General features: G+C 47.2%; 1 protein-coding gene across 1 annotated transcript in view; it reads left to right on the top strand.

Moving 5' to 3' along the window:
- Positions 1-15,327, top strand: part of LOC125446929 (annexin A2-like) — a 51,800-nt gene that overhangs the window by 18,371 nt on the left and 18,102 nt on the right. Inside the window, exons 3-4 of the mRNA XM_048520943.1 lie at positions 10,186-10,273; positions 12,061-12,155. Coding sequence (XP_048376900.1) covers positions 10,186-10,273; positions 12,061-12,155 — 183 coding nt within the window. The remainder of the gene's footprint in view (positions 1-10,185; positions 10,274-12,060; positions 12,156-15,327) is intronic.

Here is a 15,327-nt window from a genome sequence, read left to right as displayed (position 1 = left end):
CTTTGGACACTGTACGCAATTGAACATGGCCAACTCCCCATTACCTGCACATCTGTAGACACTATACAGAATTGAACATGGCCAACTCCCCATAACCTGCACATCTTTGGACACTGTACACAATTGAACATGGCCAACCCACCCTAACCTGCACATCTTTGGACACTGTACGCAATTTAGCATGGCCAACCCCCCATAACCTGCACATCTTTGGACACTGTACGCAATTGAACATGGCCAACCCCCCATAACCTGCACACCTTTGGACACTGTACGCAATTTAGCATTGCCAACCCCCCCTAACCTGCACATCTTTGGACACTGTACACAATTGTACATGGCCAACCCACCCTAACCTGCACCTCTTTGGACACTGTACACAATTGAACATGGCCATCCCCCCCATAACCTGCACATCTTTGGACACTATGCCCAATTTAGCATTGCCAACCTCCCCTAACCTGCACATCTTTGGACACTGTACACAATTGAACACGGCCAAAACGTCCTAACCTGCACATCTTTGGACACTGTACCCAATTTAGCATGGCCAACCCGTCCTAACCTGCATATCTTTGGACACTCTACACAATTTAGCATGGCCAATCCACCCTAACCTGCACATCTTTGGACACTGTACGCAATTGAACGTGGCCAACCCACCCTAACCTGCACATTTTTAGACACTGTACACAATTTAACATGGCCAACCTGTCCTAACCTGCACATCTTTGGACACTGTACACAATTGAACATGGCCAATCCGTCCTAACCTGCACATCTTTGGACACTGTACACAATTGTACATGGCCAACTCCCCATAACCTGCACATCTTTGGACACTGTACGCAATTTAGCATGGCCAACCCCCCATAACCTGCACATCTTTGGACACTGTACACAATTGAACATGGCCAACTCCCCATAACCTGCACATCTGTAGACACTATACAGAATTGAACATGGCCAACTCCCCATAACCTGCACATCTTTGGACACTGTACACAATTGAACATGGCCAACCCGTCCTAACCTGCACATCTTTGGACACTGTACACAATTGTACATGGCCAACTCCCCATAACCTGCACATCTTTGGACACTGTACGCAATTTAGCATGGCCAACCCCCCATAACCTGCACATCTTTGGACACTGTACGCAATTGAACATGGCCAACTCCCCATAACCTGCACATCTGTAGACACTATACAGAATTGAACATGGCCAACTCCCCATAACCTGCACATCTTTGGACACTGTACACAATTGAACATGGCCAACCCACCCTAACCTGCACATCTTTGGACACTGTACGCAATTTAGCATGGCCAACCCCCCATAACCTGCACATCTTTGGACACTGTACGCAATTGAACATGGCCAACCCCCCATAACCTGCACATCTTTGGACACTGTCCGCAATTTAGCATTGCCAACCCCCCCTAACCTGCACATCTTTGGACACTGTACACAATTGTACATGGCCAACCCACCCTAACCTGCACATCTATGGACACTGTACACAATTGAACATGGCCATCCCCCCCATAACCTGCACATCTTTGGACACTATGCCCAATTTAGCATTGCCAACCTCCCCTAACCTGCACATCTTTGGACACTGTACACAATTGAACACGGCCAAAACGTCCTAACCTGCACATCTTTGGACACTGTACCCAATTTAGCATGGCCAACCCGTCCTAACCTGCATATCTTTGGACACTCTACACAATTTAGCATGGCCAACCCCCCCTAACCTGCACATCTTTGGACACTGTACGCAATTGAACATGGCCAACCCCCCATAACCTGCACATCTTTGGACACTGTACGCAATTGAACATGGCCAACCCACCCTAACCTGCACATCTTTGGACACTGTACGCAATTTAGCATGGCCAATCCCCCATAACCTGCACATCTTTGGACACTATACAGAATTGAACATGGCCGACCCACCCTAACCTGCACATCTATGGAGATTGTACACAATTGAACATGGCCAACCCCCCATGACCTGCACATCTTTGGACATTGTACACAATTGAACATGGCCAACCCCCCATGACCTGCACATCTTTGGACACTGTACACAATTGAACATGGCCAACCCCCCCATAACCTGCACATCTTTGGACACTGTACACAATTGAACATGGCCAACCCACCCTAACGTGCACATCTTTGGACACTGTACGCAATTTAGCATGGCCAACCCCCCATAACCTGCACATCTTTGGACACTGTACGCAATTGAACATGGCCAACCCCCCATAACATGCACATCTTTGGACACTATACAGAATTGAACATGGCCGACCCACCCTAACCTGCACATCTTTGGACACTGTACACAATTGAACTTGGCCAAACCCCCCATAACCTGCACATCTTTGGACACTGTACGCAATTTAGCATGGCCAACCCGTCCTAACCTGCACATCTATGGACACTGTACACAATTGAACATGGCCAACCCCCCCATAACCTGCACATCTTTGGACACTATGCCCAATTCAGCATTGCCAACCCCCCCTAACCTGCACATCTTTGGACACTGTACACAATTGTACATGGCCAACCCCCCCGCTTCTGCACATCTTTGGACACTGTACGCATCTTAGCATGGCCAACCCCCGCTAACCTGCACATCTATGGAAACTATACACAATTGAACATGGCCAACCCCCCATAACCTGCACATCTTTAGACGCTGTACGCAATTGAACATGGCCAACCCGCCCTAACCAGCACATCTTTGGACACTGTACGCAATTTAGCATGGCCAACCCCCGCTTCTGCACATCTTTGGACACTGTACGCAATTTAGCATGGCCAACCCACCAATAACCTGCACATCTTTGGACACTGTACACAACTGAACACGGCCAACCCGTCCTAACCTGCACATCTTTGGACACTGTGCCCAATTTAGCATTGCCAACCCCACCCATAACCTGCACATCTTTGGACACTGTACACAATTGTACATGGCCAACCCCCCCTAATCTGCACATCTTTGGATACTGTACGCAATTTAGCATGGCCAACCCCCCATAACCTGCACATCTTTGGACACTGTACACAATTGTACATGGCCAACCCACCCTAATCTGCACATCTTTGGACACTGTACACAATTGAACATGGCCAAACCCCCATAACCTGCACATCTTTGGACACTGTGCCCAATTTAGCATTGCCAACCCCACCCATAACCTGCACATCTTTGGACACTGTACACAATTGTACATGGCCAACCCCCCATAACCTGCACATCTTTGGACACTGTACACAATTGTACATGGCCAACCCACCCTAACCTGCACATCTTTGGACAATGTACGCAATTTAGCATGGCCAACCCCCCCCCTAACCTGCACATCTTTGGACACTATACAGAACTGAACAATGCCAACTCCCCATAACCTGCACATCCTTGGACACTATGCACAATTTAGCATGGCCAACCCCCCCATAACCTGCACATCTTTGGACACTGTACACAATTGAACAGGGCCAACCCACCCTCACCTGCACATCTTTGGACACTGTACACAATTGAACTTGGCCAACCCCCCCATAACCTGCACATCTTTGGACACTGTACGCAATTGAACATGGCCAACCCACCCTAACCTGCACATCTTTGGACACTGTACGCAATTTAGCATGGCCAACCCCCGCTAACCTGCACATCTTTAGACACTGTACACAATTTAGCATGGCCAATCCACCCTAACCTGCACATCTTTGGACACTGTACGCAATTGTACGTGGCCAACCCACCCTAACCTGCACATTTTTAGACACTGTACACAATTTAACATGGCCAACTCCCCATAACCTGCACATCTTTGGACACTATGCACAATTTAGCATTGCCAACCCCCCCATAACCTGCACATCTTTGGACACTATGCACAATTTAGCATGGGCAACCCCCCATAACCTGCACATCTTTGGACACTGTACACAATTGAACATGGCCAACCCCCCATGACCTGCACATCTTTGGACACTGTACACAATTGAACATGGCCAACCCCCGCTAACCTGCACATCTTTGGACACTGTACTCAATTTAGCATGGTCAACACACCCCAACCTGCACATCTATGGACACTATACACAATTTAGCATGGCCAACCCACCCTAACCTGCACATCTTTGGACACTGTACACAATTGAACATGGCCAATCCCCCCATTACCTGCACATCTTTGGACACTCTGCCCAATTTAGCATTGCCAACCCCCCCATAACCTGCACATCTTTGGACACTGTACACAATTGTACATGGCCAACCCCCCCTAATCTGCACATCTTTGGACACTGTCCGCAAATTACAATGTCCAACCCCCCATAACCTGCACATCTTTGGACACCGTACACAATTGTACATGGCCAACCCCCCTCATCTGCACATCTTTGGACACTGAACACAATTGAACATGGCCAACCCACCCTAACCGGCACATCTTTGGACACTGTACACAATTGAACATGGCCAACCCACCCTAACCGGCACATCTTTGGACACTGTACGCAATTTAGCATGGCCAACCCCCCATAACCTGCACATCTTTGGACACTGTACGCAATTGAACATGGCCAACCCCCCATAACCTGCACATCTTTGGACACTGTACGCAATTTAGCATGGCCAACCCCCCCTAACCTGCACATCTTTGGACCCTGTACACAATTGTACATGGCCAACCCACCCTAACCTGCACATCTTTGGACACTGTACGCAATTTAGCATGGCCAACCCCCCATAACCTGCACATCTTTGGACACTGTACGCAATTGAACATGGCCAACTCCCCATTACCTGCACATCTGTAGACACTATACAGAATTGAACATGGCCAACTCCCCATAACCTGCACATCTTTGGACACTGTACACAATTGAACATGGCCAACCCACCCTAACCTGCACATCTTTGGACACTGTACGCAATTTAGCATGGCCAACCCCCCATAACCTGCACATCTTTGGACACTGTACGCAATTGAACATGGCCAACCCCCCATAACCTGCACACCTTTGGACACTGTACGCAATTTAGCATTGCCAACCCCCCCTAACCTGCACATCTTTGGACACTGTACACAATTGTACATGGCCAACCCACCCTAACCTGCACATCTTTGGACACTGTACACAATTGAACATGGCCATCCCCCCCATAACCTGCACATCTTTGGACACTATGCCCAATTTAGCATTGCCAACCTCCCCTAACCTGCACATCTTTGGACACTGTACACAATTGAACACGGCCAAAACGTCCTAACCTGCACATCTTTGGACACTGTACCCAATTTAGCATGGCCAACCCGTCCTAACCTGCATATCTTTGGACACTCTACACAATTTAGCATGGCCAATCCACCCTAACCTGCACATCTTTGGACACTGTACGCAATTGAACGTGGCCAACCCACCCTAACCTGCACATTTTTAGACACTGTACACAATTTAACATGGCCAACCTGTCCTAACCTGCACATCTTTGGACACTGTACACAATTGTACATGGCCAACTCCCCATAACCTGCACATCTTTGGACACTGTACACAATTTAGCACGGCCAATCCACCCTAACCTGCGCATCTTTGGACACTTTGCAGAATTGAACATGGCCAACCCACCCTAACCTGCACATCTATGGACACTGTACACAATTTAGCATGGTCAACCCACCCCAACCTGCACATCTATCGACACTATACACATTTAGCACGGCCAACCCACCTTAACCTGCACATCTTTGGACACTGTACACAATTGTACATGGCCAACCCACCCTAACCGGCACATATTTGGAAACTATGCACAATTTAGCATGGCCAACTCCCCCTAACATGCACATCTTTGGACACGATGCACAATTTAGCATTGTCAACCCCCCCATAACCTGCACATCTTTGGACACTACACAGTTGAACATGGCCAACCCCCCATAACCTGCACATCTTTGGACACTGTACACAATTGAACATGTCCAACCCCCCATAACCTGCACATCTTTGGACACTGTACACAATTGAACATGGCCAACCCCCGCTAACCTGCACATCTTTGGACACTGTACACAATTTAGCACGGCCAATCCACCCTATCCTGCACATCTTTGGACACTGTACACAATTTAGCATGGCCAACCCACCCTATCCTGCACATCTTTGGACACTGTACACAATTGAACATTGCCAACCCACCCTAACCTGCACATCTTTGGACACTGTACACAATTGTACATGGCCAACCCACCCTAACCTGCACATCTTTGGACACTGTACGCAATTGAACATGGCCAAACCCCCATAACCTGCACATCTTTGGACACTGTGCCCAATTTAGCATTGCCAACCCCACCCATAACCTGCACATCTTTGGACACTGTACACAATTGTACATGGCCAACCCCCCCTAATCTGCACATCTTTGGATACTGTACGCAATTTAGCATGGCCAACCCCCCATAACCTGCACATCTTTGGACACTGTACACAATTGTACATGGCCAACCCACCCTAATCTGCACATCTTTGGACACTGTACACAATTGAACATGGCCAAACCCCCATAACCTGCACATCTTTGGACACTGTGCCCAATTTAGCATTGCCAACCCCACCCATAACCTGCACATCTTTGGACACTGTACACAATTGTACATGGCCAACCCCCCATAACCTGCACATCTTTGGACACTGTACACAATTGTACATGGCCAACCCACCCTAACCTGCACATCTTTGGACAATGTACGCAATTTAGCATGGCCAACCCCCCCACTAACCTGCACATCTTTGGACACTATACAGAACTGAACAATGCCAACTCCCCATAACCTGCACATCCTTGGACACTATGCACAATTTAGCATGGCCAACCCCCCCATAACCTGCACATCTTTGGACACTGTACACAATTGAACAGGGCCAACCCACCCTCACCTGCACATCTTTGGACACTGTACACAATTGAACTTGGCCAACCCCCCCATAACCTGCACATCTTTGGACACTGTACGCAATTGAACATGGCCAACCCACCCTAACCTGCACATCTTTGGACACTGTACGCAATTTAGCATGGCCAACCCCCGCTAACCTGCACATCTTTGGACACTGTACACAATTTAGCATGGCCAATCCACCCTAACCTGCACATCTTTGGACACTGTACGCAATTGTACGTGGCCAACCCACCCTAACCTGCACATTTTTAGACACTGTACACAATTTAACATGGCCAACTCCCCATAACCTGCACATCTTTGGACACTATGCACAATTTAGCATTGCCAACCCCCCCATAACCTGCACATCTTTGGACACTATGCACAATTTAGCATGGGCAACCCCCCCATAACCTGCACATCTTTGGACACTGTACACAATTGAACATGGCCAACCCCCCATGACCTGCACATCTTTGGACACTGTACACAATTGAACATGGCCAACCCCCGCTAACCTGCACATCTTTGGACACTGTACTCAATTTAGCATGGTCAACACACCCCAACCTGCACATCTATGGACACTATACACAATTTAGCATGGCCAACCCACCCTAACCTGCACATCTTTGGACACTGTACACAATTGAACATGGCCAATCCCCCCATTACCTGCACATCTTTGGACACTCTGCCCAATTTAGCATTGCCAACCCCCCCATAACCTGCACATCTTTGGACACTGTACACAATTGTACATGGCCAACCCCCCCTAATCTGCACATCTTTGGACACTGAACACAATTGAACATGGCCAACCCACCCTAACCTGCACATCTTTGGACACCGTACACAATTGTACATGGCCAACCCCCCTCATCTGCACATCTTTGGACACTGAACACAATTGAACATGGCCAACCCACCCTAACCTGCACATCTTTGGACACTATACTGAATTGAACATGGCCAACGCCCCATAACCTGCACATTTTTGGACACTATGCACAATTTAGCATGGCCAACCCCCCCTAACATGCACATCTTTGGACACTGTACACAATTTAGCATTGCCAACCCCCCATAACCTGCACATCTTTGGACACTGTACACAATTGAACATGGCCAACCCTCCATAACCTGCACATCTTTGGACACTGTACACAATTGAACATGGCCAACCCCCGCTAACCTGCACATCTTTGGACACTGTACACAATTTAGCACGGCCAATCCACCCTATCCTGCACATCTTTGGACACTGTACACAATTTAGCATGGCCAATCCACCCTAACCTGCACATCTATGGACACTGTACACAATTTAGCATGGCCAACCCACCCCAACCTGCACATCTATGGACACTATACACAATTTAGCATGGCCAACCCACCCTAACCTGCACATCTTTGGACACTGTACACAATTAAACATTGCCAACCCACCCTATCCTGCACATCTTTGGACACTGTATACAATTGTACATGGCCAACCCACCCTATCCTGCACATCTTTGGACACTGTACGCAATTGTACATGGCCAACCCACCCTAACCTGCACATCTTTGGACACTGTGCCCAATTTAGCATTGCCAACCCCCCCCCCATAACCTGCACATCTTTGGACACTGTACACAATTGTACATGGCCAACCCCCCCTAATTTGCACAGCTTTGGATACTGTACGCAATTTAGCATGGCCAACCCCCCATAACCTGCACATCTTTGGACACTGTACACAATTGTACATGGCCAACCCACCCTAACCTGCACATCTTTGGACAATGTACGCAATTTAGCATGGCCAACGCCCCCTAACCTGCACATCTTTGGACACTATACAGAATTGAACAATGCCAACTCCCCATAACCTGCACATCTTTGGACACTATGCACAATTTAGCATGGCCAACCCCCCCATAACCTGCACATCTTTGGACACTGTACACAACTGAACATGGCCAACTCCCGCTAACCTGCACATCTTTGGACACTACACAATTGAACAATGCGAACCCACCCAGCCTAAATGGGAGGGACTGACTTCATTTGATTCTGGCTGACTCTCCAGTAAGCTTTCAGAGTTTGTGCTTCAGATGTTTTTTTGTTGTGTGTTGGTGTTGGATGCATTTGAGTTGTGGGTTTGAAGGTCACTACGTTTAATTGTATAAAGCAGCTGAGTGAAGGGCCATGGATAGCATTGGACAGATTGAGCGATACAAACAGAACAAGGAATATTAATTAATAATATAGTGACAAGCAACTAATGAATAGGTTAAAGCTATAAGGGGGGCAGCATGGTGGCTCTGTGGTTAGGACTGCTGCCTCACCGAGCAGAGACCCAGGTTTAATTCCACCCTTGCGTAACTATCTTTGTGGAGTCTGCACATTCTCCCTGTGTCTGCATGGGTTTCCTTCGGGTGCTCCGGTTTCCTCCCACAGTCCAAAGATGTGCAGGTGAGGTGAATTGGCCATGCTAAATCGTCCCATAATGTTCAGGGATGTTTGGGTTATACATGGGGAAATTCCAGGGTTGGGGAATGAATTAGGGTGGGATGCTCTTCGGAGGGCCGTTGTGGACTTGTTGGGCTGAATGGCCTGTTTCCACACTGTAGGGATTCTATAGGTTTTGAAAATTATGAACATTTTAGCATACAAATAATTACAATATGTCACCAAGTGTAGGCCTCCTTAATTTATAAAATAAAAATGAAAATCTCCTCCCATCTACATTTTATGTCAAAGTTGATTGATCACTTGTCAGGTTGCATCCATTAAAATCTCAGAGAGGGCCAGAATTTGCAATGAGCTGTTTGCGAGCAACAAGTTCCGACTATGGCAGCTCTCTCATCAGCCCAGCTCTGCATTGAGGTCTCCGCGGGAGAGTAAACCAACGTCAAAAGATGGCTTCCACTTCCCCAGCCATCTTTTGAAGCATGGAAGCTTGCTCACAAATCCATCAATAAAAGTGGTTGCCTTGTCAGAATTATTGTGATGTGGGTGGGACTCGCTGGAATATGCCTGAGGTCTTTGCTGGGACTTTATGGTGGAATTCCCAGGACCGTGACTTACTGAGGATTGTGACTGAGGAGATTTCCGAGATTGTGGTGGCAGGATTCCGAGGATTAGGATGAGATGATCCCCAGGGTTGTGACATGGTGACATATAGTTGTGAACTGCTTACCTTGTCTTTCAGCTTTCTGATGGAGCTACAGTGAAACCATCTGTTAATTTCAATGCAGAAAATGAAGCTATAGAACTGGAACGCGCTATTAAAGTCAAAGGTAAGCTCCTGGCTTTGGGTCAGTGCCAGGGATGAGCCTGCGCCAGTCGGGGACTGTGTTTTGCAGTCATGGTTCAGGCCGAAATCCTTCAACCCGCAGTGCTTTCAGCCTGCATTTCCTCCAAATATGATCCAAACTCACTCTTGATCTCAACCTTACCTCAGAGTCAGTAAGGCCTGATGCAGACACCCTCCACAGACTGGAGCAGTGTGACTCTGGCCTGAGTCGCACTGTTGAAAATACGCCACCTTCAGATTTGATTTGTTTTATCATTGTCTGGTGAAAAGTTTGGTTTTGCGAGCTGTACAGGCAGATCATTGGCAAACGAGCACATATAGATCATTGGGTGCTCAGACGGAGCAACGGATACAGGTCACATTTCACAGGACGTGCGTAAAGCAAGATCAATGTTAGACCTGAAGTTAGAGAGATCCATTCAGCAGACTAATAACAGCAGGGAAGAAGCTGTTCTTGAATCTGCAGCTTCGTATTTTGAAGCTTCTGTATCTTATGCCTGATGGAAGGCATTTGGAAGACAGTATATTGAGAGTCAGGGGGGCCTTTAATGATGTTGTCTGCCTTTCTGTGTCTACGAGAAGCATAGGTAGACTGAGGCCCGCACCTGGGAATAGGATTCCACAGCGTTTGCTCGCAGAGGAGCCGGGAATTTCTCCTCAGTGACCAGGACAACGTTTATCCCTTGACCAAAGTTGTCGAAAACTGATTATTGGCTCATTCGTCACCCAATTGTTCAGAACGTGAGCATTGCTGAGAAAAGATGCGCACTGTAGAAATTGTTCGCCTCATCAGAACAAGATACAAGAATGCCACATTTCAAAAGGGATGACAATTTGCAGTGCATGTGAAAAAGGTGACTGGTTGGTTGGCAAGTGGAATTTGGTTGCACCGTTGCCATGGAGATTGCATGGTGGTAGGGCACATTGGCGGTTACTCCCCAAGCTTTTGTTAAATTGAAAACAATTAAGGCACTGCATCTTTTTTGATGAACTATCCATGGCAACGGCTTGACCAGTCTGAGCCAACCTGCATTTTTTTTGTATTTGACCAGAAGTTTGTGGGTTTTCTGTTGTCTGGTGCATGCTCCATTGGCAACTCGCAACCAAGCAGAGTCCACTGGCCATCCAATCATCTCCCTTTTTCGCAGGCAGTATAAATTCCTGATCAACCTTGGAACCCTTTGATTGATCATGATGAACACAAGTCAAAAAACTTCGACAACATGCTCCTTTTTGTCAGCCATATCGGTTCATTATTTTGTCTCTGTTTGCAGGAGCTTGGGGCATGGCATGGTTGCTCAATAGTTAGCACTGTTGCCTCAGGCCGCCGGGGATCACACCCTCGGGTGACTGTGTGGAGTTTGCAAGTTCTCCCCTGTGCCTGCGTGGGTTTCCTCCGGGTGCTCCGGTTTCCCCCCACAACGTAAAGATGTTCCCTGGTTAGGGTGGGTGGGCCTTGCTAAACTGCCCCATCATGTTCAGGGATGTGCAGGCGAGGTGGATTAACCATGGGGAATGTGGGGTTGCAGGGGGTGGGAGGGGCTGGGTGGGGTGGTCAGTGGGCTGAATGGCCTTCTCCCCTACATCCCTGCTCCTGGAATTCTATGATTCTTACCACTGTTGGTTGCACAAACAATGACATCACTTCAGACGTACGTCATTGGACGTCAAGGGGTTTTGGAGTGTTCTGAGTCTGTCAGGTAAATTGTCCGGTCAGGTAAATTGCTGATGTAAGGACTTGAAGCTGTAATATTCTGTTCCCTGTGCTAGGTGTGGATGAGCATTCTGTCATCGATGTGTTGACAAAGTGTAGCAATGCGCAACGACAGGACATTGCCTTTTGCTACGAAAGGAGAACGAAGCAGGTGAGTAGCTCTTAGTTCCTCATCAGTCAGCCTTCCAACCTGTAAATGGGGGAGAGTGTTAAATATCCCAGAGAGTGGCAAGCGCAGGCTGACCTCCAACACAGCGCCTGGGGGCAGGACTCTGACAGGCCAAAGGACCAATAAAAACCCATGCACTCAATGTTCCTCAGGGTGCCGTAGAAGGAGAAATGAAGAGTTCGGGAGGGGAGATGAGGCAGGAGGGACAAATGGAGGGGAAATAGAGAGATGGAGCGGAAAGGAGAGGAACGGAGAGGACTTGGGAAGGAGGGAGAAGAATGCAGGGAAAGTGGGGGGTGGAGAGGAAATGGGGAATGATGGAGGGAGAGGAAATGGAGAAATGGACGGGCGCAGAGAGGGGAAGTGGAGAGATGGAGGGAGAGGAATGGAGGGGAAGTTGGGAAATGGGAAGGAAGGGATTGGAGGGGAATTGGGGTGATAGAAGGGAGATGGGGGGAGGAAGAAAATGATAAGGAATCCAAATGATGGGGAAGAACAGGAGGAAAGTGGGGAGGGGGGTCAAAGCAGAGGATTAATTTATTTTATAACGTCAGATGAATAGATTAAATTTAACTCTGATGTGACATTGGCATGGCCCCATCACATCTGCTAATACCACTGCAGTGTGGATGCAAACCAACCCAAATCCAACAGCTGAAATAGTGGTCACTATGTGAATGTGGAACTCACTATCTCCCAGCTGTTTGAATTGTTGTCTGAAGGAGAGAGGTTCAAGAATGAGGATAGAGCGACTTTGATGACGTTCAACTTACAGCACGAGCCACCTGGGCAAACAGGCTGCTCCTGTTATTTTGTACTTGATACTTAGATGCAAGTTAAGTACCTGTTCACCTCCAATATCTAAACCCTCTTAGGCCTCTTTTCATGATAGTTGAGATTTGCTGGATGTTTGATACATTTAGATATTTTTAATCAAGCTGTTCAGACATCTCTGGAGCAGGTGGGATTTGAACCCATGTTTTCTGAACCACAGCTAGGGACCCTACCAATGCACTGAGTAAACTGTGTCTATGCTGCAGGAAATGCCATAATTCTGGTCAATTTCACCATGGCTGTACTTTTCTCCTTTAAGCGATAGCAAGGAGAAGGTGACTGCCACATCAGTCTCAGGTTAGATTATTCAGTTCAGATCAGGGAGGATTCAGCAACAAAGGTATCAGAACAGAAGGAGTGGACTCTGCATGTTGTGAAATCACACACTCTGTGGTGGTTCAGCGTCACTTGTTTCACTCTGTAATGTCTTCCATCACAAGGGCTCTGCCTCATAAGCATTTTCATTTGATTTGAAACTTTCTAACCCCCATTGACCTTATGAGCCCTTCTTTCCCCAGCACTGCTCCAGAAAACGCACACATGAACTCGCACACTCTATCAGAGACCAGTCTAAGTTCGTCATCTTCTCAATTTCGAGCACACTACACCCGTTTCTCTCTCCATCAGTGCTGTCAGCCTTGACTTTCTCAAACAATTACTGATCTTTATTGCGACAGACTTAGAATGGGCAGACTTAAAAATGAACAGAGAATGCTGGAGAAACTCGGCAGGTCTGGCAGTATCTGCAGAGAGACGGAGAGAGAAAAGCGGAGTTAACGTTCTGAAGAAGGGTCACTGGACTCAAACTGCTAACTCCAGTTTCTCTCCACAGATGCTGCCAGATCTGTTGAGTTTCTGCAGTGCTTCTGTTGTAATTTCAGATTTCCAGCATCTGTAGCATTTAGTTTTTAATTAAGCAGTGATTAAAATGCCTACAGAGAAAGGTGAGGTCGTGTATTTTGACCGAAAATACAGAGAGAAGCAAAGCAGACTGAATGGCTCGGTTCTAAAGCAAGTGTAAGGGCGCGTGTCACATCAACATGTTGATAGTCCAACAGGAAAGGTGTGGTGATAATAGGCATAATTCAGGGGAATAAAATGTGAGGCTGGATGAACACAGCAGGCCAAGCAGCATCTCAGGAGCACAAAAGCTGACGTTTCGGGCCTAGACCCTTCATCAGAGAGGTAACCTCTCTTCATCCTCTCTGATGAAGGGTCTAGGCCCGAAACGTCAGCTTTTGTGCTCCTGAGATGCTGCTTGGCCTGCTGTGTTCATCCAGCCTCACATTTTATTATCTTGGAATCTCCAGCATCTGCAGTTCCCATTATCCATAATTCAGGGGAATGCAGGTTTTTGAGGTGACAGTACTTTAGTGACAGTGACCAAAACACCGTATGTTTTATGCCTGCCATAGAGGGTTTTGGATGGAGTAAGGCAGATTTTATTTACAAAACAGCAGAACCTGGTGAAAATAGACTGGGAACAACTACATGAGGGTAAATCTACAGCAGAATAGTGGGAAGCATTCAAAAAGATACTAGGGAGAGTACAGGCCCAACATGAGGGGCATGGATAGGGTGAATATTCAAGATCTTTTCCCCAGTGTAGGGGAGTCCAAAACTAGAGGGCACAGGATTAAGTTATGAGTGGATAGGGGAAAGATTTAAAATGGATCTAAGGGGCAACTTTTTCACGCACAGAAATGAGCTGCCAGAGGAAGTGGTGGAGGCTGGTACAGTTACAACATTTAAAAACCATCTGGATGGATATACGAATGGGAGAAGTTTAGAGGGATATGGGCTAGATGCTGGCAAATAGGGTTAGATTAAATTAAAATATCTGTTTGGCATAGATGGTTGGATGGTTGGACTGTAGGGTTTATTTCTATGCTCTACAGTTGTATGACTCTATGTTCCCTTTATAGTGAAATGCAGGAACAACAAGTCTAGAGAATATTCAGGACTGAATAAAAAGGAAAAAGATTTATAACAGATTCAAGCAAATCAAAACAACTGAGACTCTAGAGGAGTGTAGAAATTACAAGGGATCTCAAGAAATCAATTGAAGGCCATAGGGCCTGGTCTGTACTGTATGATTCCATTACTCTAGGAAGATACTGGGTGTGTGTGCTTAGATCTTTGAAGGCAGCAGGTCATATTGAGAGACGAGATCGAAGAGTTCATGCGATTCTGGGCTTCATAAATTGAGGTACTCGGTACAAAAACGGTGCAATTACTTTGTAATGAGTTCAACTGAAGAATTGGGTTCGGTCTGGTCACTACACATCTGGAAGACTGTAAACATCCTTTAGAGGATGCA

The sequence above is a fragment of the Stegostoma tigrinum genome, chromosome 36 (genome assembly GCF_030684315.1).
Source record: "Stegostoma tigrinum isolate sSteTig4 chromosome 36, sSteTig4.hap1, whole genome shotgun sequence".
Lineage (NCBI taxonomy): Eukaryota > Metazoa > Chordata > Chondrichthyes > Orectolobiformes > Stegostomatidae > Stegostoma > Stegostoma tigrinum.
This window is presented reverse-complemented; position numbering and strand designations above follow the sequence as displayed.